Raw genomic sequence first — 25119 nt, 5'->3', positions numbered from 1 at the left:
ATAGCAGTTCTGAAACAATCGCTGTGAATGCAGACAGACGCAGACGTACCGATCGCTTGGCTTCGGGACAGTGCATAAAAAAAGCTCTATCTAGAACGCATTAGGGCATGCAATACGATAGGAAATGCTGAGAGAACAATAACAAGGATGAAGAAATTGTGCAGGAACTCACGTTGTCTTCCTTGAAGGACATGCATCCTCTGATTTTTATAAGTCATAGTTGGTGTAGGAAAATAGTATGCCCGGCTAGCTAGTAAAGTGGTATAGTTCTAATTCATTTCTTAATTACTCTCAATTGATTACGAAAACCAATAGTATTATTCGAAGCAGCTTTAATATGTATACGAACAGTTAATGACCCTCCTATTACACGCCTTTTAATGTGGGTAAAGAAGCAAAACGCGGCGTTCACTAACGTGTACATATGTAACCACAATAGGGGCAGGATTTTTGCATAATTTAGTATTTCTTACATAATTGAATGCAGGTACGGGCGTATTATCCTAATTTCCCGCGGTACCGAATGCCACTAGTTTGTCCTTAATTAGGTCGCGGACTGTACCGAGCAAAGATGTAGTTACAGAACTTCTCGAACATTAAAACCGGCATAACTTATATTCAAGTTGAATTAATTACTGCGATTCTTGAATGACAATGGCTTGCTCTGAGCTTTATTATGGTTTATCGATAAATGAAATACTGTTGTGTTGAGGTGCGAAGGATTCCTTTAAAAGTAGCGGTTCTGGACCCTTTACAGAGCAAGTCGGTGAGTGCCGACATAATGTCTGCTAAGTTTTAGTATTAGAGCTAAATTCCGACAATTGAACTTGAATGGCTAAAGCGTATCCTCTCGCCAATTCAGTTAGATAGTTCAGCCTTATCGGAGGTAATTTACCATCTCGACTTAGTCAAACTAAGCACATATCTCCGCTGAGCCAAATAAAGGAGGCATATGTAGCAGAATAATGTTTATTAGCAACAAGATGGGGTAAAAGTATAAGAGCGAAGCTGCAAACGTAATTACTATTGTTGATTCTGTTTTTTAGAGCACTGGTTCAATTCAAATCTTTGTAACTAAAAGAAAAACATTTCTATGAAGTGAACTGAAAATTGAAATAGACACATTGATCCCACAATATTCTTATCATTAATTTTTCCCAGTCTGCATGACAACCTGCTGCGCACCTTCGGTCGGTCCTTTAATATTTCTTGTAGCAAAATGAAACGTGTATTACCTACATGCAATAGGTTATAACCACGTGTGGTAACGTGTTTTTAGATGTGAAATCCTTTCAACTTGTCACGAACTCGGGTTCGATTTCAATGACTTTCCATAAGACAAAGGATAAATCTGTTAATCCTACAGGGAAGTTCGGTTAATATGCAACATACAACTTGTTAGACGAAGTTTACGGCCATTTTATTCGAGTTGGATATGTCTGATGGTATTTGGTAGCCAGGTTGTAAACTACAATATTATGAATGGCGAGTTAATAGTATGCGTAGATTCTATATTAAAGATAATAACTTACGTGCCATCTCTGCTGCACAAAACAAGTGCCATGTGCTATTTAGCACATAATTTAAATAATGGTTGTTTGCTTCTAGCTCACCTAGTGTAGCTTACTCTGCCTGATATTCTTCTTATCTCGATTCTTGTCGTTGTTAGCTACCTAGCCCGAAGTTGAAAAATACCATTTGCGTTGGGTGCATCGTAGGATGAGTTTTGGGACAAGTAAAAAATGAAGGTGTAAAAAAGGCGTCTGTATCTGCGCAGGGAGGATTTTTTCCTGGACTCTAATGATATCGGACGCAGTTTTAGAATAGCTGTCACAAGCGAAAGACGTTTGTATTGAACGATTGTAGAGAGCGAATTTTCAAGATGGTGACCGAATCCTGTGATTAAAATCTCTAAATACTATTTCAAGTCAAGTGAGCGGGTCGCAAAGCGCTCGGTAAACAGCTCAGCCTTCTTCTGGAGGCTAGAAAGCTTCGGAAAATATGCTTAACTCAATGAATCGTGTGGCATTGGCCGTTACCCCTCTTGAGTCTTACGTATAGCATTACCGTCAGCCCGTCGTATGGATGGTTAGCTTCCAAGATACAACAAAGTGTGTCCATGCCCGAATTCGGACCTAGACCATAAGGTCTATTATGCACTGAGCTATTCTTCAGATTGCGCTTGATGAACTAGGCAGTTATTGAAAAAAATCGTATAATACTCATCGATCTAAGCCTGTTTGCGATCAGATTTCGCTGCAAGTCAGCGTTCAAGGTATACGGGGAACCGGCACTGTTTATTGATTGGTTTCAGGTCAGTTACCAGCCGATAGGTCTCTCGTAGCCAATGCTAATTTATGTCACCAGCTGAGTTCATTAAATGTGTCATCTGACTCATAGAGATGGAGTGTAGTGCCCTCGTTTTGAATGATTTCTAGAATGGTAATTAACTACTTCTCATGTGCGAGTACTATGTACCCATATACCGTAGAGAGCAATAGTTGAAAGGCGTAAGATTAGTTCTTTGGCAAGTTAATTACTGGTCCATTTGACAGCATGCTATGTGGCTTCAACGGTTTACACAGACCGTCGAGTCCTGAAAGCTCTGAGAGCCGTAGCTCGCTATTTGAAAACCAAACTGGACGACAATATCTATTTCCCTTGGTGTCAACATTTTGTTCACCTTTAACAAATAAGGCATCTCTTGTCTGGAAAGAGTTATATTCAAAATGCTGATGTATGCATTATTGCAAGTATATTGGATGAAGTATATGTACTCGCCGTTTAGCCCGTAGAACGGTTCCATCCAAGTGCAGTTATAGTCTTTATAATAACAGCATTCAAATAGTAAAATTATCGATACGTAGATGGCATTTTAGTATACGTTTTTATCTTTAGTGCTTTCTCTCCCTCTCTGTGTATATATATATATATATATAAGGACGTGAATTATTGAAAAATATGTTCAGGTGTTATTGAGGCATGATTCCGTTCGACCTTTAAGTACCTCAGGTTTCGCATTTTGAAACGTTACTTAGTCCTTTCTCGTTATGTAATGTAAATTTTACATGCTTCTCACACACATATGGGCGCTGTGTTCAGCTACGACGAATCGGTGATGCTGCGACTACTTCACAGTCAATAGCCCATTAGGCGAACAGCGTTACATTAGGTGCCTGCGTTTACTATCAAGATAATGGTATAAGTCAGAAGTACTTGTTTCTTCGAGCATAAGAATACGATCGGAAGTCAATCAAAACAGAACTTCTGCAGCAAGGTAATGGGAGTACAATTTTCAAAAACGGGAGTATATTCTGTATTGTTCTTAATCTTATATCGGTTGTACAAGACAGCGATCCTAATCTTTGGCACTCATTCGAAAGACGCATATGTAGCTTAAGGTACTAAATATTTTTTCGAAAAAAAAAGATTGTGACGTTCCGAAGAGCAGGCTCCATTCAAATTGACGGAAATATCCACTTTCGCCCGCACAAAAACCCACTCTAAGGTTCATCTAGATTGACATGCATCGTTGTACTTAATAATTATATAAACGTAAAGTGAAAGGCTTTTATTTTAAGTTAAGTTTTATGCGACGGAAGTTTCAGCTGACGAAATCTATGCGTTGTTTACATACATCTTACATATACAAGGACACTTTTCATTTTGAGATGGTACAATTATGCATAAACATGCAGACGAATGCTGGATGCCTCCAAATCGAAGCAGCCTACCCACCGTGTATCGTCGTTGTACTGCTCTAACATTCAATGTTGGCGTTTTATTAAAGATTATCTTGACAACTATATAAATGTAACCAGTCTCCTGTTTGGCAAGCTAACTATCAAAACGGAAAGCATATCAGACCGCGGGAGTGAGCGAGGTCTAAAGTGGTTTCCGAAATAACGTGGCCGATCTCCTCGTAGCAATTGTTCTAGAAGTTCGAATTTCGTTAAATGTCGGTTGTAAGGTCACATCGACGAAAATTGAGCGGACGGGCTTTTGATGTCGTTATTTTGATATGTGTTTTATAAGCTGTGGTCGTTTTTTTAACCTATTTCAAGTTTCAAATATAACCATACGAAGGCTGATTGGAGCGTATGCTTGTGAGCAGTCATTGTTTTCTGGCACTCGCTGTTCTTTGCATCGCAGCTTTGACCATAAATCATTGCATTTCTAAAAATAAAATATTTTCGTCGAGTCACCGAATCTACCTTGGGATGTCAAAGGCGAGCAGTACATACACGCTCAAAGAGAACCATCAACCACCATTCATAACGGTATTTAATTCGTAAAGTTAATGATAAACACACCTTTATATACTATATTGCCTCAATCTCTAATGCTGGTAGCGTATGATCTACATACATTAAAGTCCCTAGATCATTTGGTTAGTATTTCGTGGCGCAGTCAGTCTTTGCTTGCTACTCAAAGCCCCGGAGCCTGCAAACAGAGATTATACTACATCTACTACAAATATCAATATTTTGTAAAGCATCATGCACTTTCGCCATCGTCCAATAAAAGATTTTTCATTACATTTGAACATTGCCGCGCTTTCGCTTTTTACTAGTGGGGTGCGCGAGCGCGGCTGACCGACGGACTTCTTTTTAAGGCTACACAATCCTGGGAGCCCACTGTGGTAAGAGAAGCTATGTGGCATTCATGCTTTACCCATAGCCGTCTTGTCTTCCCCCTGAGATCAGGACAGGCTGAAAAGGTTAGGGCGAAGCAGGGGTAGTCCCTTTCCCTTTACGGTCCTTTCCCTACGGCTGACTGGATCAAACAAACATGGCTGCGTCCATAGAACCCCCGCAGTGCTTTTAGGTGTTCCGGCCACGCATACCACTGGCAGAGAGACAAACCACCATAGCTGCCTGCAGGGCCCGTTTCTACAGGGGTGACGGTTGTTGTTAGCACGCGGTCGCGTGTGGGCCGCGCCCGGGTTGTCGGGCAGTCTCTTTTTAAGCTGTTTTTTTTCCGGTTTTTTTTTAATCTTTCGGAGCGCGTACACATAAATCGTAGTATTACGCTTATTTGTCGAAATCGTTGTTGCCCGAAATACAGCCAACAAGAGTAGAGGGGGTGCGCGGTTTTACCTTACGCGCGACCATGGTTCGTGTTTTCTCGGAAAACGTCGCAATCTTATAAGAATCTGCATGGTGATGTGGGTTCCACCGTGAGTGTAGTTCTACCAGTTGATAAGGTCAACGAAGTGTTGTTATTGTTATGCATCTGTCTGACCGTCTGACTATTGATTTTGTTGACATTGCACTGTTCGATTTCTTGTGTACATACGTGGCTCATCAATTTGGTCAGTGGTTAGTGCTCTTTTCCAACTGTGGCGCTCTTTATTTTTGGCATTAGCCAGCAGACATTTCTTGCGGTCTACAGCAGCAGCAGCAGCAGCAGCATATATCATAAGAGTCAAATGAAAGCGGTCCGTGCGTAGACAGCGTTAAGTAATTCGTATGTATCTGCACCTTGTGTTAGATCAATATCTTCGATAATGTTAAGTGATCGTCTATGTATCGTACTTGTGATGATGAGCCAAACAGAAGCTGTAGTGGCGGCGACGGCCTCGTGAGATACGCCGAAGAAGTTAGTCAAAGGGTGCAGCTTAATTCGAGCCCAAAATTGCCCGGCACGCTAGCACTCGCAAACAGCATGCTGCTGTCAGGCAGAAGTGGGCGCCTGATGCGGCGTCAGGTACGTCAGGCCATGCATCGGGCGCGCCAGACCTCGGAACGAAACTCACGCTCCGTCTACTTCCTTGGCGTGTTTTTCGTCCTGGTCGTCTTCATGCTACTGGCCGAAGTTGTTTACGTGGATCCCTATTCGACCGTGACCACGTACGGAAGCACACAGCCGAAGGACTCGTCCTGGCTCTACAACATTGTTCCTAGTTTAGGCAACAACTTCGAGCGAGTTGAGGAGGTCCATCTTGAGATGGGCGAAATCAACACGCACAAGCTCGACAAGCTTTATAGGTGAGCACAACTTTTAGTTGTATTCATTATATTGATTTCCAATATACGATTAGACGTATAACTAAATAGAAAAATCATGCTGAAAGTGTGTATTCTACTTTGGGTCGTCATTTTTACATAGGAACCACATGTCGTGACAGAGTTGCAGCCCGCAATGCTAAAATTGCGAAACAAATTCGCTGTTCGCAGATAAAATCATAATTAATATCACATATTGTAAACAACGATGTCAAGCTCGTGCTGACGCATTAGGGAATTTTTGCATTCTTGTTACATGTCTGATTATAGACGGCCTTTTGTTCTATTCAATTGACATCTTTGTAATTTATTATTTGCTTACTTATGTCGCCCGAACGATTTAAAAAAGTTCTATATATTGTTTCAATCTTGCGTGTTTTTTAGTCATCGACACATGTGATCGTACCACAACATGACCCCCTCGTAATACAGGGGACCAAAAAGACAATTAACAGCATTGGCCTTTGTCTATCCATATTATGTGTCTTTTTATGTGCCGGCCGCGTAATTTTTCAACTTTGTTCCTAAGACGGTCCTCCATTGAACGGAATTCTAATGGTCTTATGTTTCAGAATGTTATCGGCATTATTGATTCGTAGTTATATATATATAAGATACGTTAGTCTAGAGTGTACCGGGGAATATTTATTCGTAGGGCAAACGATATGTACATCGAATCAATGAGAAGACTTGACTTTGAAGAACGATTACATACAAGTGCTTTTTGAAGGTAATCAAGCAATTTAGTGGATGATGGTCCTGCTTCAAAGTCTATCGCCAACCCACGACCATCCTTGTTTACTTGGCGTTGGTGGAAGGCCCAATTTTCACTACATTGTTCATTCACTGCGATAATAGATATGACTGGAGCTGTATGTTGATAATAATATTAATAATAATTTTAGTCTGTTTTCCTTGCCTTCCTCACTTTTTTTAGTTTAGTTATTTCCGTTTTCATCCTTCCGCATTTGTCTCTCTCCGCCGAGAGTAATATTTACGTTTCTTTTTCGTATTCAGAGACCTGGAAACGTAATTATGGATATGAGAGGAAAACAGTAAGAAGCTGGTTAAAACGGCTGACGCCATAATACTTCCTGAATTTTAATCGATTCCCCCCAAATGAAACTTTGTATTGCTGAGCAAGCAGAGCGAACGCGCGTGGTTCTGGCAGCCAGCTACCTACACCTTTTGTACTCTTTAAGCACAAGTTATTGCCCCACAACTTTTTTAAATGTGCTGCCCAAAAGCAGCAGCAAGCACCAGAACGACATAGGATACATGGCAAATTGGCAGTGCACGCATTGCCTTGTCTAGCGCGTGGAATCGCATCTGATTTGCAAACTTTTATTTATAAGCATCTTTTACCCATTTCAGTTCAAGCAAAAAACTAGTACGTTCGGGAGGTCCAATTTTTTATCGATGACATCTTCCTTACCGATATCGTATTAGATGTCCATAAAGAGTTCTACTAAGAACTCTTAATGGTTACTAGTATCGGCTTCGTCATCTTCAGCTTTCTGCCACTACGCTATCATCGCAGTTATTTTCAACGTTTTTTCTTATCATCGTAGATTACCTCGGACAGTAGTACACGATCTGGATCTGCGTTTCTGTATTTGTTTATGGACCTTTTACGTATATACCAGTCGGTCGCAGTGAAATCCTCGGACTTCGTTTGAGTGGCGAAAATGACTTTTGGCAATGGTGGTGGTGGTGGTAGGGGAGATTTGACCATATGGGTCACAAGAGAAATAATGATTGAAAATGGAAGTACTGCAGAAGCATGTTATTACCACCTGCTGGGTGCCTTTGATTAGGCCCAGTTGACGTACTCATTAGGCAAGCATTACCAAACTCAGCCTAGTAACAGAGGCAGCTGTCTCTGCTTGGGCGTTTGTGGCCACTGCTAGGTGTGTTCATATTTGGGTCCCCGTAACAAAGACGAAAAAAAGTTCAACCGAAGTCGCCATGGCTTCAAGCAGTCACTTGATCTATTGTTTTCTAGCAAAAGAATACATTGCTTAAACGAAGCGCCCGCAACACATGCGGGCATATGCGATAGAATATACCACGAGAGAGAAAGAGAAAACGGTCGCGATAAAGATTTAGTACTACCCAATGGCATGCACTGCTTGTACACGATGTGTAGAGTCCATTTACAGAAACTCGCCATGCACAGAAGCGTAGAGCATGCACAAGAAGCAAAGCAGTCCTTGGTCGCTTTGTAATGACGAATGCCGCTATTAGGCGCCTTGATGGACACATGAGCAAGCGCATATAGCTATATTAAATTCGAATAGTTTATAATTTATAAAGAACTGACTGGATTCGAAGCTGTGCATGAAGATGTATTTTCAGCTCAGAGGAATGTGGTGTCTATACATTTATCCGAGGAAGGGCATCATCACTAATTGTCTGCGATTCGGTGTTCTGGTTGGGGCTTTTATAGAAGCATTAATGCATTTATATGTTGGTGGTCGATAATGAAGGAAAGGAAAAAAAGATCGCTGGTAAGTAAGTCAGTCGCTGGAGCTGGTATGACTGGTAAAGGTAAAAGTAAAGCTAGGAAACGCAAAAGGGTGGATGTTGTCCGCCTTGTATCAGAACAACAAAGCTTTTGGTGTTGCCGAGCAGGTAATATTAATAGTGACCACGAGCAAACATAAGGCAAACAAGTACGTGTTCAGCCGCGCCGCTGCACTCTAACAGAATGTGCGCAGCTTAAATATCGCGTGTGAACTATCAACGCTTACTACCATGGAGAAACTGAGCAAAGACGACGCCTTGTTGAAACAGTTTCTCAAAATTAGTTTTTTCAGATTTTAGGGATTGGTGAATGACCTGTACGTGATGACCTTTGTGCCCGTCAGCTTCCATTGGGAATGTTTGAGTTTGAGAGTTTCTCATGATTCTAAAGGAGCAGTGCCATCGAAACCTTGGAAAACTCTGGAAAATAAATGACTTCTGAAAACTGAGTTCAGCGGATGCCAAAAAATATTTTCCTCGTATCTTTTATATCGCATAATTAACAAGGCCGTGTTAGGTCTTACACAAAGGGGACTTCGTGGAGAGAGAATTCGAGGTCGAAATCACTAAAAACCTGCAACAGATGATACCGTATTTTCGGCATCGTCCCGGAAAAATGGTGATGCATATCGATGCTTGTATCTCATTTAAAAAACGTAATAGGCCTAGAATCTATGCTCCGCGGCATGGCGCATAGGTCTGGAGTGTACCATGAATTCAGTAATAGCTTACCCATCTAAAAGATAAGCGCGCAATAAAGACATTATCCAGACAACTAACGATCAACAAATACTAATCGCTAATGGTATTCAACGTGAGCAATCTTAATCCGTTAACGGCACTGCCGTACACTGTTTGCCCGCCTTAATCGTAATCTTGTTAAATGACACATAAGGTTTTTGCTTTTTTTTTACTTTTAACCTAGCCTGAAGTAATTACGGGCCGTTATTCTAGGGATTCATTTGTCTACCACCCGACTGTAAAACGTAGTGATTTTTTAATTACTAAGCGGACTGCCGTTTCGCAAGATCAACTTTCAGTTTGTACATTGATAGCTTATAAGAGGACGCGGTTAGAACGGTGCTCCTATGGCGAGTTAATGGGACCTTATGAGTAAGGTGTTGTTATTTACTAACCTAGGCGTAATAGCTGTCAGATAATTACTCACGAATGAGCACCTATACTGGCGTAACAGTGCATCTAAGCGTGTCCTTTCAAAAATAATTAGTCGGAGTGAAAATTACCCTTTTCATTTCTGTCGGAATCCACCTTGCTCCGGGGAGAAAAACAGGGGGTTATGGACAAATCTGCATTGTTGAACGTATCTACTTTTCTTCTTTCGTCCCCTTTTTCACACACATGTTTTTTTTTTTTTGTTACGTACCATCTGAGTAGTAAACGTCTTGTTCCATTCCAACGATGAACGACTGAGTTTTCTATTCTCTGCTGAGTAATATGCTGTATTTAGTCAAATATTTTTTAGATAAATATCATAAATACAAACGGAATTCTTTAAATTGTTTATGAGTGCAATCGGCCAGAGAAAATACTCCGTGTGTAAAAATGTATCGTCGTATTAACGGGTGCGTGTGCGAAATTCAATATGTTGATGCTTTCCTCTGTTTTGGTACACTCTACAACATGATGAATGTCCCTTGCTCCAGCATCGTACGATCCGTCGTCCGCAACTGGTAATGAACCAACCTACACACTTAAATCATTTACAAAATTATCGCGTAGGTCGACATCGCGATATCTATCACTACTGGGCGGCTGGCATTTGTTATCGTTACTAAACATGCTGCTGGAAGACGCCCTACTTCTTCGAAGAGATACTATTCGAGGCTTCTTAGCGCATATCTATTACATGCATTCACTCTGTCAGCAAATAATGAATCCTTAAAGAACGTTTCTGGAAGGTGCAGGACATCTGCGCTCGCGAAACAAGTCCATCCTTCTACATAACATATCATTGATGGCACTGATAAATCCGTTCATCGTCCCACGTCTATAAAATCGAATGCTGTTGTATTGTAAAAAAGGTTAGGAGCTGGCTTTAGTAATTAGTGGCGAAAAAGTTTTTCTATACAGTAACTTACAATGAATCGTTCTAATAGTCAATGAGGTATAACAATCAAACGAGAACGCAACGTTATTACCAACCTTCGTCGAACTCTCGTGAGTTTGGTTCAAACTATAGAGGACATCCGCATGTGCTTGTCTTCAGCTTGACCATGAGGTCGAAAAGGCGCTAATCAATTTTAGTTTGTAGTAGGAACAAATGTTAGCCGCGGAGCAGAGTAAAGCAATACGTGTTTACGTCGACGTACGGAAAAACTGCTCCTCCGACGCCTCCGTCCTCCTTTGTTTTAGTCCCTTCGTGTTACTAAATGAAATTGCAAAGTTTCCTGAAAGATATCTTCATTTTTCCATTAATTAGGAAAACTACGACTGTAGCACACCTGCAGGACTGCATCTGGAACTAAATGTCTCATCGTTCCAACAGGCAGATATTACAAATCGGAATAGTATATTCCCATAGAAATAATAAAATGCACGAACTGGCTTTACGATCCGCGTTGACCTGGCAACGTATTTTTCCCAGTTCCTATTGCTTTTATTTGTTTTTTGTCGAACCTTTGAAGCGCTGAATCGTTTTCAAGCCGTGAGAGAACTTTTCCCTGACAGGTGTTTTTATGGTTGCGTGCCTTTTCACAGTAAGCGTTTGCGACGAGCGATTCAGCTGCAGACATTTGTAACGTAGGAAGTTCACCTAAGGGCAGCAGGTTGTTTTTTTTGGGTATTTCACATATGTCAAGACCATTAAACTACTTGACAGCTCGAACTTATGAAGGCGAGCATATATGTTCTTTATCAAAAATCCAATCTGAGCCTTAGATTTAGTGTGGAAATAAAGCGACATTGAGTAATGCGAGTTACTTGCAACAGCGTCCTTGCCACACTGAACGCTCCAAAGTTAGTCCTGTGGCTCTTTCCGTTGTTTGTAATGATCAACAAATGTGGACTTCGAGGTTTTGAAGACCTCTTCGCTACTAAACGAATCAATTGGCAAGAAAGTTCTATAAAAGATTATCTGTAAAGCATTTCGTGACAGCGCTAACATATGGCTTATGATAAACCGCTTTACGCACCCACCAGTTGCGATATGTCTCAACTACGTAAAACACAGTCTGAATAGGCAACGTGTATAAATACAGTTTAATATTTTAACGTGTCCGAATATGTCAGTCATATATTTTAGATGCTTTTTTTCTACTTGAGAGTTGACGAATGGGAAAGAACATTGGCGCTCAGCTAAGTCGTAAATACCGCTTGGACTGTTTTCGGACACCTTCGGAGTTCCACTTCATGATAAAAATTTTTTATATATATATATAATAATGTGCATCTATTTGTGGGAGCTTCTGCAGGCAATCGTCGCAGGATATCCCCTAGACAGGCTCTTTGAACAAGGGATTAGCCTCGATGTTATGCAGTGTTCTTTTAAAAAGAAAAATGCCCACATTTCCATAGTAATTCAAATCATTGGCGGTCTTAGCCTGTAAACACCAAACACTGTATCACTCGTAAGCCAACACGAAGCTGCTTGTAAAATACACAGAATAGAAACTAAAACTATCCTTTTTCTAAAAACTATCTCGACCATATGCAAAGTATGCGCAAGTTAGTTACCTTAATACTCATTCTACTTTGAAAATGGCTATTGGAAAGGTAAGGGACACTTCTGTAAAATAATTTGCCCTCAACAAAAAAAAAAATGAAAATTCTACTTTTTCAGCGTAGATGGGTAGTCTTCATCGATAGTAAGATTCAATACTACAGGCATTCAACTATTAACTTTTAACTATTTGGGTTGAAAATGTTTGACACGACCGAAACACATACTGGGTTATACGAAAATCTGTTACGTCCCTGTACTATAGTAAGGTTATTATCGAAAATCTTCCTCTAAATTGCTTGCTTTAAGTCTGCAAGAGACTCTTGCATCTGACATGAATAATACATAAATGTAATGTGTACCGCTAGTATAACATATTCCCGATATATTTATATATCGGATAATGAAAATCTGGACCTTTCTTCGATGAATCAAAGCGGTCTTGTATATATATAGTGGTCAGGTGGAATTGGTTTATAGATAGACACTATTCCGTGTTTGTTGGACTGGGTAGTTCGTTAACGGGGGTCAAAAAGCAAATAAGGACACGCTTTGCAAATTTCGCCTTCTCTTATTCAGCTTATATGAAATATAATAGTAAATAGCGATTTTTCTTCAGTCGAACATCAACTATCCTGTGAGGTGAACTTTGGGAGAAAAATGCAGAGATATGAAGCGTTTTTTAATAAATATGATATTCGTGTGTAAGTTAATTCCCGAAATGTATCCTCCTAAAATAGACATTGAACGAGTAGCCTCATGGGGGCGACTTGAAACGATGGGGCATTGAATTGCAGACTTCGTATCTGAAGCAAGCATAGGTGTTACTATTAGACTGTAGAGAAGCAAAGAGCAAAAAGAGATTTGCCCAAAGTCAAAAACGTCACGTCCATATTGATTACTTGCCTTCTGTCACCAAGAAGAATATAGAAGAAATTGGCGGATTTGTTCGCCAAAAGCAAAATGTATAAATCAATGCGTTCAGTAAACGCAAGTAACCATATCTCTTTCTCAGAAGTTGTTCTCAAAATTATTAAAGAAGCCATTCAGCTTTTTTTTAACCTACATTTTTTTTACTCTGCCGTAAAACCATCCACTTTCTAGGCGATACCATACATTATATTTCAATTAAACAAAACATACAAATACGTACAGCGTAATACGGTGGTAATTGATCTATGTTAACATAATTGCTTACCAGTCACGCTAGAACGCTCACAATACTTGCTGGCCAATTTGCTAGGACAGGAATCGCTTAGCCTTAGCATAAGCGATGAAGAGCCCAATGAAGTAGAGTAAGATATGGTCTCAATTCAAAAAGGATTTTGTATATATCACCTCGATTAATGCAACGCAAGCTGATCGTACATTGATCTAGCGAAAGATCTCACTCTCCACGTCATAATTTTCCTAGCTTTTAGAACAAAAGACAGAAAGAAGTACGTATCCGTCCCATTGCTTGAAGAGTTACTGCATTGAATTTTAGGTGTCATTTGTAATTAGGATTGAAAGGCGGCACCAACTAACAAGATAGCCGGTGTATATACTGAAGTAAATACTAGAATGTGGTCTTTTTGCATATAGCAGAGAGCGGAATGAAAAGCAGATTTGAAGTAAGGTGAGACGTAGGTATATAACTAGGAGTAAGGCTATCTGAAGAGTCTAATTCCGCCGAAAATTCCTTTTTCCCTGTTTAGAAGTTAATTTTTCTAAATTGTAGATTCACCAGTCTCCAACTGTGTTCGTTAGGGCGAAGGTAATGGAAAACAAGTTTTCCACCGGTATAATTTCTTGTAATTAGCTAGGCCTTCGCAAAAGCAAGACCTCGTTTCATCTGTGCCTTTCACATGGGCATGCTCATGAAGATAATGTGGCCTAAAGAACATTACGTTTATTGTATTTTTTAAACTGCGCGTGTGTGTAACTAGTTTTCAATTGTATTGATAAGACATTAACGAGGCATGCACGAAAAAAAACGCATATTGATTTTGAAGCACCTCACTAAATTGTATACAACACACGACTCGAGTGCTTTGTTCCTGCATCTCGATCTAAAGATCAAAGCAAAAATTGCCCTTGCTTGACTTGAAAGCAAACGGCATCATGTAGGTGCGGCCTGGTACGAAAATTTGATTTTCCGTGAGCCATTTACGACTTAAACCATCGAAATCCATTTCCGTGCCATGTTGCTTGAACCGCTTTGGTCCACAACTTACAGGCTTTTTTCCTGTCTAAAAAAAAAAAAAGTATTTCGTTAAACCGGAAACGGGGCGGTGGAGTTGCTCGAATCATTAGTCTTACATCTGTGAAACTAGAATTTGTTATCAATCTTCCGAAGTTGTGTTGTCTGGAAGTAGGGGCTGTGAGTGGAGGCAGGAGCGTATGACTTGGAAGTTACGTTCCTTTTGATTGGACGTACTAAAAACATGGCAAAATAATGTTGCTTGCATCATTCATCCTTATGGCTCTGTAACCCGCGAGCGCATCACGCATGTACGCTTTGGTTACATTTGCTATTATTTGAGAGAAAGCCTGTTACGCGGAGAGTCTCTTCGCAGAGCGCATAGGCTAGGGCGCACTGTCACCTTTTGAGCTTTGCAGCCGCGTTATCCTAACGTGTCTTGCTTATCACCTATGCATATGCAGATGTTAAGAGCCCTTGTTAGCTCTAAGCGAACGATATAAGGAGGTGCTTTGAAGGATTTTTTACAGACAGTGAGTTCGAAATTTTCAGAAAATTTCATAAAAATCTATGTTCATATACCACATTAAAATACAGCACAGGCAAAATTCGGAGTTACATTTTATACATTTTAAGCATGTATGAATTTGACGGCCATGCAAAATTTGAACGCGGAATGGTTAGAGAATCTAGTACATGACGATGTTTTACCTATTATGCTTCTCGTTTCAGTATTTCAACAGGGACCCATTACGAGCTCTACCATTATCGCCGCTAAGCAATTTGCCCTCAGGCATTCAATTTCTAAATGCGTTGAACTAAACACAACACAACACTATATTAAGGAATTTTCTAAGGGAATTTGAAGAAGCTCTAGACTACTACTATATAGGGGAATTAATTAGTATATAAGGCAATTTTCAAGAGTCGTGGCGTTAGACTAATACTATCATGATAGTATTAGATTAGCATAGTTTAGCCGTGAGGAACTCCACCTTTTTCAGACAAACGGGAAGAACTGGAACGATAGTGTCTATCGTTCAAGCAGAAATAACTATATATAGCATCGTCAGTGGAAGCTTTACAAACATATTCGCTTTCTAACTGAGCCGAAACGAAAACAAATGTTTATTGTAATATTTAAATTGTATGTGCGTGCTTCGTATGCATAACTGTAGGCTTGCTGCATGCCCAGGACAGAAGAACCGCTGTGATTGCCAGTAATAAATAGTTCGAGATAACGCAATCTCATTTGGGCTGCTAACGACAAGAAAAAACTATTGGTCGGGCTGCTCTTCACGATTCCTTTCCGCCTACTCAAGACCTTGGTGCGGCCCAGGGCCCGCCTCGGTTTTACATGTCTGTCTTTCCATGCTCTTTCATAGTACACTCACGTGGCTCTTCTTGATCTCTGTATTCTTGTTGATGGCTGTCTTCGCCTTCGCTTCCGTAGGCGATTTCAACGCTGACGGTCCCTCATCCCTGTCGTTAAAAGTTAATGTTCTCAAGTGGCCTTTTGTACCTTGTGGCCGCTCTAGCCGCTGTGGCAAAAACTATCTGTGTTCTACCCGCGTTTGCAATACACTTGACTGCGACGACTATTTTTAGATATACTTATAGGACTTATATATCCTATATAGTTTAAGTTGGCAACGTCATAATCGGTTGTCGTCGCCTTCTCTGTGTTATGTGGTAAGTAGTGAACACGACGCGTGCATTGCAGAGAGGTTAAACTTTTCTGTACTGCCCATGTTTGTGTTCCTGCTAGGGCGTAAAAATGGTAACTACTGCAAATAAATACTCCCTTTGAGCCTTGTTCAAACTGTATTCAAGAACATGTGTTACCAACACAGCCGGTATCCGCCGTCGTAGATCGTTTTATCCGTCTCTGGGCTTGTGTGTACGCCGATGTAACTCTGATTTGTATCGCAGATCTGTAAAAAAAAAATGATTTTGAAGAATCGAAGAGTATCTCAAAGCACAGAAAGGTCATCAGACATATTCGACTCGTTCCTTCCTTCGGGCTCAAGCCGGCCTTCGGCTAACGTTTCAACGAGTTTCTTAGTTGCGATTGGCCTGGTTAACTTATTTCTACAATGAATCCAGTACGCCCTTATAGATCGCGTAGCTACTCGGTCAACATCAAATAGACGTGTGTGGATCGACATTCTTTTGACCTCATAATTGGGCCGGTAGACGGATATACACCACCAACGACGATATATTTTGCAAAAAACTACGATACATAATTGATAGCCAACATAGCTAAGATAAAGAATTATTACGACGAAAAAGCTTACATTTCATTGTACTGATTGTCGTTTTAGTTGCCGCCATAGTTTTCTCCAAAGCTTTCGAGAATATTATGGGTGTGGAAATGATTAAAACTGAATCATTGTTAAATCATTGCAATATATTTCTATACAAAAAAAAATCTGCTGATTTTTTTGAGAGATTTCTAAAATCTCTGTCTGTCGTTATATATATATTTAACTATATGTCGTAATCGGCATATTTCGTAATCTCTGTCGTGCTGCCGCAGTTTACTAATTGGAACTTGCAAATCCCTAAGAAAGGTATACCGATTTATCGTGATTGGCGCAACAACAGAGTGCTTACGGTTAGTAAAGGTCTCTATTGGATGGTGCTACTGGCGGTAATATGTAATGCATTGAACGATATCCGTTAGAAAAGCACATAACGAAGTTATCTTCTTTTTATACAGAAATGAGAAAGTACTGTAGTTCCGACCATTTCCCAGCGTTATCGTTATCCTGTATATCAAGTGCGGTGAAGTCGCGAGTCAGGCGACGGCTATTACCTCATAAATGTCGTCCTTTAATATTTTTTTCGATAAGTATATATTCTATAACGTTTCAACTTGCGGGGTGGCTATCAGGTAAAAGGTTTCCGCTTCGTTTGAAGCGCAATGAAGTTACTTTATTTTTAACTAATGTCACTTAGATATGTATTGTACGTGGATTTGGTATTTGAAGGAACGTCAAATAATGGTGTGCTAAGAGCTTGTCCTTTCGGGGCATTTCATCTGTAGTACGTTCATTTGTGGTTTATTACGATTCGTTATCTTGCACGCAGTTACTGTCGTAGAAGTCATATTAGCTGAACATAGAACCATTGAAGTGTCTATCCTTGATTAGAGATTAGATACGATTTTATGCTCATCTCAAACCCTCCCTCGAACGAACTTGAGAAGGCGTAAACTTAGTGAAACAAAATTAACTATCTTCAAGGTTGCTTATTGAATAAAGGGCATCCTCCATTGTACTTTGGATAGTAACTGCAAGGCGGTCATTACAGGTACTTTAAAACGATGTTTCGTACATAGGTATTGCGGGAGCTTTATGCAGAGATAATAGTTAGAATCAGATTTTGTATACATTGTGCTTATCCACTAGAGAATCGTGGTTATTGAAAAGTGCGGAAAGGCAAAATTTTCACTTCATGTACGGTAAAGTCGCTTCGACATTTGTTCCTCGCGGCTATTTTCACCTTATTCGATCTCAAAATGGCTTCGATCGTAACGTGGCACACGCGTCAGTTGGGAGGATCTTACAGAGGAGAATAATCAGATCGCCTCGAAGCTTCCTCTCCTCAAAAGAGTATTGGCACTAAGTAACCCGAAATGGCGATGCGTATCTCCTAATGACTCTGTCCGAGTACCTACATAGACGAATGCCTTCCAGACCAACTTTAGGAAATAAGAAGTTCGTAGGAATTGATGGGAATGTGCTTGCTTCAGATGCGATGGGGAACAACGAACGCAAAGGGACAAACCTTCGCCTTGAAGTGCATCGGTTCCATCACTGACTTTGCAGGAAACCAGATTTCGATGATTCAACCAGCCTTCCTATAGATGTAAGTGCTCCATATGCAGGGAACTTATGATAGATATTATGCCAACCGTTGTCCGCTGGTGCTATCCTTAATCTCGAATCTCTTGTTGTATGGGTCTCGTTGAGTTATAGGACCATAGGACGGAAATTACTTTAGATAGTTCTGTATACTCTCTTTTCTATTGGGATGGTGTTGCTCACCTGTATATATAAAGATTTTGACTACTGGCAAAGATGACACAATCAAGGTTGATTTAACAAATTCCACCAATTTTTACTGAATCATGTGTAAGACGAACCGATGCGAAGGAACACTACTCCATGACTGGGTTGAATCCTAAAAAAACAGACTGGCAAAAGGACTTCAAGGCATACGTGTCGTGCAGATGCCTCGAGCATTGGAAAAAAGGGTTACTGTTAATTTACTGTTCATATTCATCCATAAATAGACGTATACCCTAGGGGATAGCAAGTGCGTCGTAAGGGCGCTGTATGCCCCAAAACTGACAGGCTAAAAACAGCCGTGCTCGGGTCTTGGGTTGTTTCAAGTAGGAGGGCATCCCAAATGCAGTCGAATATTAGAAAATATAGATAATATTTAGAAGTAATTCCTAGATAGTATACATTATGTTGTTCATAACATCATTTTAGATATAACTAGAATAGGTCGCAATTAGGTGGAGAACTTGATGGCAAAATTGTAGTACCTGACATTGAGGGTGATGATGATATTTTAGACTAGCTGTTGCTTAGGCAACAGAAAAAAGGAAACATGTGAAAGGTTCTCCTTGTCAATCTGCAGATCGCTGTCTTGTACTCCATCATATCATGCAAACTATAAGAACACTCACAAAGGCAGCGTGCCCGCATACCGCTTGAGCAAAGTGCATTAAAATGTTTCTACGATCAAATCATAACTTGGATAAAGTAAAATTTTAATAATAAAACTATTTAATTAATTGTTCAATTTCTATTGACACTAAAATAGAAATAAGCAAGCAAACAAACGTCTATCACGTAAATTATAGCTACTAATATATTCAACAATCGTGTAGCAGCCTCGGTTTTTCTTAAAGGCTGCTTTCCGTAGACGTCGGATCATGATCTATAAGCCAATTGTCTTGGGCTCGAGCGGGCCTGGTAGAGGATATATTTATTATCGTAGAATGTCACATCGCAGTGAAGGTACCCCATCTCATGAGGTGATGTCCTCGTTACCTTGAAGGTTTAGCGATCTGCCTCTTCGTAATTGATGAATAAGTCTTGATACTAAACTGCGGCTCATCTTAATCTCCGTAGCATATCACATATTGCTGTCAAAGGCGATTAGTACTACGTTTCTATGGTGTATAACCCGGTAACGGCCAAAACTAACGAGGAAAGAACGCAAAATTTCCCAGTATTATTTATAAATTTTAAAATAGTTCTTCTGATGCTAACGAAATGTGATCATACCCGTAAGAACAAATAGCAGATTTTTCAACCGCATATTCATTTATTAAACATCATTTTTCAATAAAACCAAAAGGTTACTTAAAATTTAAAGATCTGATTGAAGCTTGAGTATGCTTGTACGCTGATCACTCTATATGTTTGCGGGAAGACTTTTTTTTGTTTGATATTTTTTTATTCATTCATCTTAGACAACTACGTATCTATATCTTCAAAGTAATCAACAGTTCATCGTCGATATTGCTATTTTTACCTAGACATGTCGCTATTAAAGCTGACAATACACGTGCAATATTCCATAACAGGCTTCTGTTCCTCTAGCTTCTTTTTAGCTCCTTAGTTTTTCCGTTAGCCGTCTGAGGATTAGTTTCTATTTGCTCTCGCCCATTGTCGATATATTTGGGATCAATCGTCTTTTCAGTTTAGTCTCAAGGGAGGACTCAATATAGTTTGGAGGTAAATGGCGACATTTTTAACCATCTTTTTCCCTCTTTGCCAATCGCTGTTTTTCTTCTTTTTTACATAAGAACTTAAAGTAGCGACAGTAGAAGCCGCGTCTGGCTGGTCAAACCGTGCCACCTTATCCTTAGTCGTCATCCCTGGAAATCATTTCTCTTCTGTCATTACTTTTCTTGCCCGCGTCCGGCTCAAGTACCTTTGTAGGTTGTCATCGCCGCCGCCGTCACTGCCGCCATCATCTTTTTCTCTGCCAGGTAGTCTGTTTTCTTTTTTACTAGCATTGCGGCACACAGTGTCATGAGTTTAATAGCAAAAAATGACTGCTTGTAGAAGAGAACGAGAGCAGTGGCTGCCTGCAGCCAGCGGCACCTCAGCGTCTTCGAAAGCCATGGTTTAGCCTAGGCTGGCCTGGCCTGGGTTGCCAAATTGTGATTAAGTTGAACAAAAATTACTCTTTCGTCGGTTGTATTGGATTTTTCCATTTCAACGTCCCCTCCATCCCACTATATAAGAAACAAGCATCTCCATCGACGTGCTCTTGTTCCAACACATCTGCCGTCTCCTCGCTTCTAGATCATTAGTTTTCCCCTGCGTTATTATTAATGAAAATCTATCTCCCAATCAAGCTTCGTTAAAGAGGTTGAAGACCCGTGACGAGGGGCGGCGTGGAAGTATCGGAGACCACCGAGGAACTTGAAAGAGGCGTAAGAGTCGTCTGCCGACTTGTTCAGTTTAGATTTTTCATTTTTTCGCATTTCTTCTGTCTATCGGCCAAGCCGGCCTGGTCAAGGAGCTTAGAGCGAGTTGCCTTGACGCTTTAGCTTTGACGTTCCTCCCGCGAGGCATGGATTTGTCCACTCTACTGAGAGTGAAAGCTTTATGGAGAAATGCGCCTTCTTCACGTTTATCGCGATGTGAATTGGCGTCACCTAACGATGAAAACAAATGATTCAACTGACGCATACCTCAAAAAGCTTTCAAGCAAGGCAGAAACGATAACACCTACGAAACTAGAAAGCAAAAAACAAGAAAGTTAACATTTCTTATGTTCCGATTGGGGTAAAAGAGGCAAAAAAGTTCGAGCGTCCATTTCCACAGCCGAATCGAAATACTTCGCTTAACCGGATTACCTTTTAGCTCAATAAGTCGGTAGAGCTGAAAAAGCAGTAGGCAGGTTATTTTTATTATGCTTCCGCTTTCCGTTTGCCAGTTCCGCTTTCGATGCGTGTGTGCAAGTGAATGAGTATAAAGGCTTGTGTACATTACCTGCTTTCCTTCTCCATAGGGTGAAGGTGCGCCTTAGTAAGTAATAGGGAAAACGGGTGCATCTTAATATTTGGGGGAATGCCAATGGAAGCTAGACCCTCGAGGCGTTATTGTATCTAGGTGTTCACACCTATTAGAGCAAGGCTTCAGCATTGGATAGCCGGCCAAAGTTACTCAGAGTGTATCTCGGTCATCTTGCCGTATACATATGAAACCGCTGTTACACTGACGCCGTTATTGCAGGAAGTGAACACAAAGTTATTTCTGCGCAGACGTTCGATTTTTATGTCGACATTCGCTGTACAACTGATCTCTTGTATAGAGATACCAAAAGAAATAAAAATAAAAGTTCTTCCGTCATCGTATTGCTAGATAAGCTAATAGATACCACCAACTAAAATAGCAGGCGACGCATAGTATTAATAAGCGTTAGTCACCACAGAAATTACAGAGAAATTTCATCTGAGCCTTAAAACGTAAACACTACTCACCGTTTTTATTTACTTTGAAAAGTAGCTGTCTGAATCATTACTTGCGCTTGAGATTTCTTTAAGATAACTCGCCTGTATAATGCTAGCCAGAAGAGAGTAAAACTAAGAAAACATGATTTTCTAGTTTGTATCAGTTCCAAGACCAATAGCTAACTGCAGTTAGGCCGACCTTGAAACCAATTATAATATAGAGCATTAGTAAGTATATGATCCCATTACCAACATGGCGAAAAAACATAGCACCAATCAGCAAAATGCTACGCTGATCTCCTGTTACCTATAGCAATGTTTAAAAAAGGCTCGGAAAAGGATTGGCTCTCGCTAGCAATTAAGCACCGCTCGGCAATGCGGAGTTTTCAGCCAAGATTGCTCCAAAAAGCTGTGATATTGTCGTTGGGTAAATTATTGGGAAAATAGCCCGGTGCGCCTGGATGAAGGAAATAACGACCCCATATCGATAAACCAATGAATAGAGTAAACAGCTATCTATAAATAGCATTCAAAGTGTCTACCTTTGCATAGCTCAAGGTATAACGCCGTATCTACCTTTCATCTGCCGGAAGCATCCTGTGGCTAAAATACAAAGTTAATAAAGATTGTTTCATCTGATCCGAAAAATTTGTACCTTGGTTAACCACCACTAATGACCGATATTTAATTTTGATTCTACAATACATCTCATTAGAATATGTCAAATGCATACGTTTATACTTCGGGGACCGTAATAGCCTTTGTGACAGTCTGGTGTCTAAGATAATACAAAGTACTATATGATGGACGTACAGGTGTCTAGCTCAATGAGTAGGACTTCGCTTAGCCTGATTTTCACTAGGCAATGATAACTATTAGCTTATATCGTGATGAGATAACAAAAGCTATCACAGATTTTGGGCTCGCGTTATTCCAAGTACGGCTGGGCGCGAGACCAGTCATATAGGAATATTCTCGATAGAGCTGGTATAGCCTCTTATCTCCATTTTCGAGGTTCTGCCGAGTTTTCTGCTGCAAGTCGTGTCGCTTGAAGATGTGCCTCTGATCACAAAAACTCAGACATAAACAAATATTTATGAAGTTTTCGGGGACATCGAACTTGGGTTCGATTCGAATTAAAGGACCTGAACTACTCAGGTAGATTTGTCTGTCGCGAAATATTATTGCGAAAACTACATTCTTCTTTTTACTATACTATATGTGAGGATAGGACCTCACAAAGACAGGGCTCGAAGTTTTAGTAGCAGCCTTGTACACTGTGCAACTAAGTGAACTGCTCGCACCACCTAGATCAGTATAGAATGTCGTCTGTTGACAAGTAAGCTTACGTACCCGAGGAAGACATTTGCATCAAACGCGTATCTGAATCACTCTGATTCGATTCATATCAAATTCAATACCCGAATGTTCAGTAGTAGTAGTGTATAACATACTCAAACCTCGTTGTTTACATGGTAATATATATGTTTAGCCATGTACCCCTCGTAGAGTAGCAAACCCTCGTAGAGTGAAACTATCGACTCGAGTGGAGCACCACGTTATTATAGTTTCGACAAGGGTGGGAGCAACTAAATTATCTTTGATATCAATGACATCATTCGGTTTGATCTTCGCATTAGCAAAGCACAGATGACAATAGGACAGAGCAGTACTCACAAATTTAGTCCTTTAGTAATTTAGAATCAGGGTGCGTTGGTTGACATATAGCTATCATGGACAAATCGTTCCTGGAAAAGTGAGAACTAGAAAAATATGTAAGGTGGAACAGAAATCTCCTAATAGTTTTAAAAAAGCCTCTGGACACATCCATCTGTTAAACAGATACGGCGTACGCTTATCATTGCAGAATGCATTTAGCTGCGTAACCATTTCCGGATATACATCAGACTGTTACGATATTACTGAACAAAATCATAGTCGTTTAGACTGCAGTAGTCATTGTCGTAACTGTCACAGTACAACATAAGTAGTATTAGGCCCTCCTGTTATTAGGCCGATACTAGAAAATTGTTCGGTTAAATTTGCTCTTTACCGCAACAACTTTTATACTTTCTGCTACTTGAATAGACGTGACATGAACAATTTTCAACTACAGTGCGGTGATTTTTGAGCCTTTCTGTACAACAAATAATAAAATAGCTTGTAGGAACATTTGCCTCCGTAAGTGTTGTCCTTCATAGGGCCTCTTATTCAATGCGGAGTTCGACTTCAGCTGAATGCAAATGTTTGCTTCTGAAAATTAGGTTGACTTCAGAACTGCATCGAATCTCGTTCGGCTTCTTGTGCACTAAACGGAATCGTCTCATATAATATATTGTGGGGGCTGCTGCAGGTACATCGTATAGTTCTAGAGAGAGACTATATTACGGTGGCCGTATTCGTTCATTTGGCCGTATTCATTCAATTCAATAGTATCTTTGGGTGATCAGTTCAAATTCGTACACTTCAGTCACACTTTCAATCAATGCCTCGATTAGCTCAATTGTCGCTATGGGTGACTAAACGTCCACAAGCACGAATATTAAAATCGATTTCCTATCGAGACTTCACAACGAAACCGCGTGTGAAGAGCGGGTGATAAAGAAGCATTGTGCCTCACTGTCCTCTAACGAAGTTCCTACACTTCTCTCACAATTCGCTTTTGATCAAGTGGACTCAAAGTAGCTTCCTGATGAGATACTTTCCAAAAACTATGAAGGACTACTTCTTTTTCCACAAGGACATGCATAACGTTTTACTGAGGTCTCCTAAGCAAAGGCTGTCAGCATGTCTAAACAAGCTCAACAAGCTTGTCCAACTCATTGCACGGCCGTTTCAAAAGTGATTAGGGCAATACGTAAAACCAGGAGCGCAGCGATCGGCAATAGTGATTTCGTATAGGTGAGCTTTCTGCGATAAAAGATATCATAGTCCAAAACACTGGAACTACGGCAGTGTTTGATCAAGCTGTTGCTTACGAAGATAGACAAGTGGAAAAATTTATCATTTCTTACTGAAATACGACTAGTTCCTCCAACTTAGTTTTATCAGTATTTGCGCCTTTGCGTCACATTCAGTATTTAAATACGTTGACATTTACTGCTTCGCCGAGCTCATCCCACAAACCGATTTACAAAGCAGTTATCATCATAATTTGAGTTTCGGCAGAATGCCCTCGTAAATACACCCAGCGGTCTCGTCAGGCAAGGAACTTGTGTGACTTAGCACGCAT

The 25119-nt window shown here is 40.3% G+C and overlaps 1 protein-coding gene across 1 annotated transcript in view; it reads left to right on the top strand.

The window, feature by feature from the left end:
* Positions 1–4294: 4294 nt before the first annotated feature.
* Positions 4295–25119, top strand: part of LOC111266625 (uncharacterized) — a 111683-nt gene continuing 90858 nt past the window's right edge. The window contains exon 1 of the mRNA XM_022844262.2: positions 4295–5990. Coding sequence (XP_022699997.1) covers positions 5527–5990 — 464 coding nt within the window. The 5' untranslated portion in view covers positions 4295–5526. The remainder of the gene's footprint in view (positions 5991–25119) is intronic.

Source organism: Varroa jacobsoni, unplaced genomic scaffold (genome assembly GCF_002532875.2).
Source record: "Varroa jacobsoni isolate VJ856 unplaced genomic scaffold, vjacob_1.0 scaffold_1104, whole genome shotgun sequence".
Classification (NCBI taxonomy): Eukaryota; Metazoa; Arthropoda; class Arachnida; order Mesostigmata; family Varroidae; genus Varroa; species Varroa jacobsoni.
This window is presented reverse-complemented; position numbering and strand designations above follow the sequence as displayed.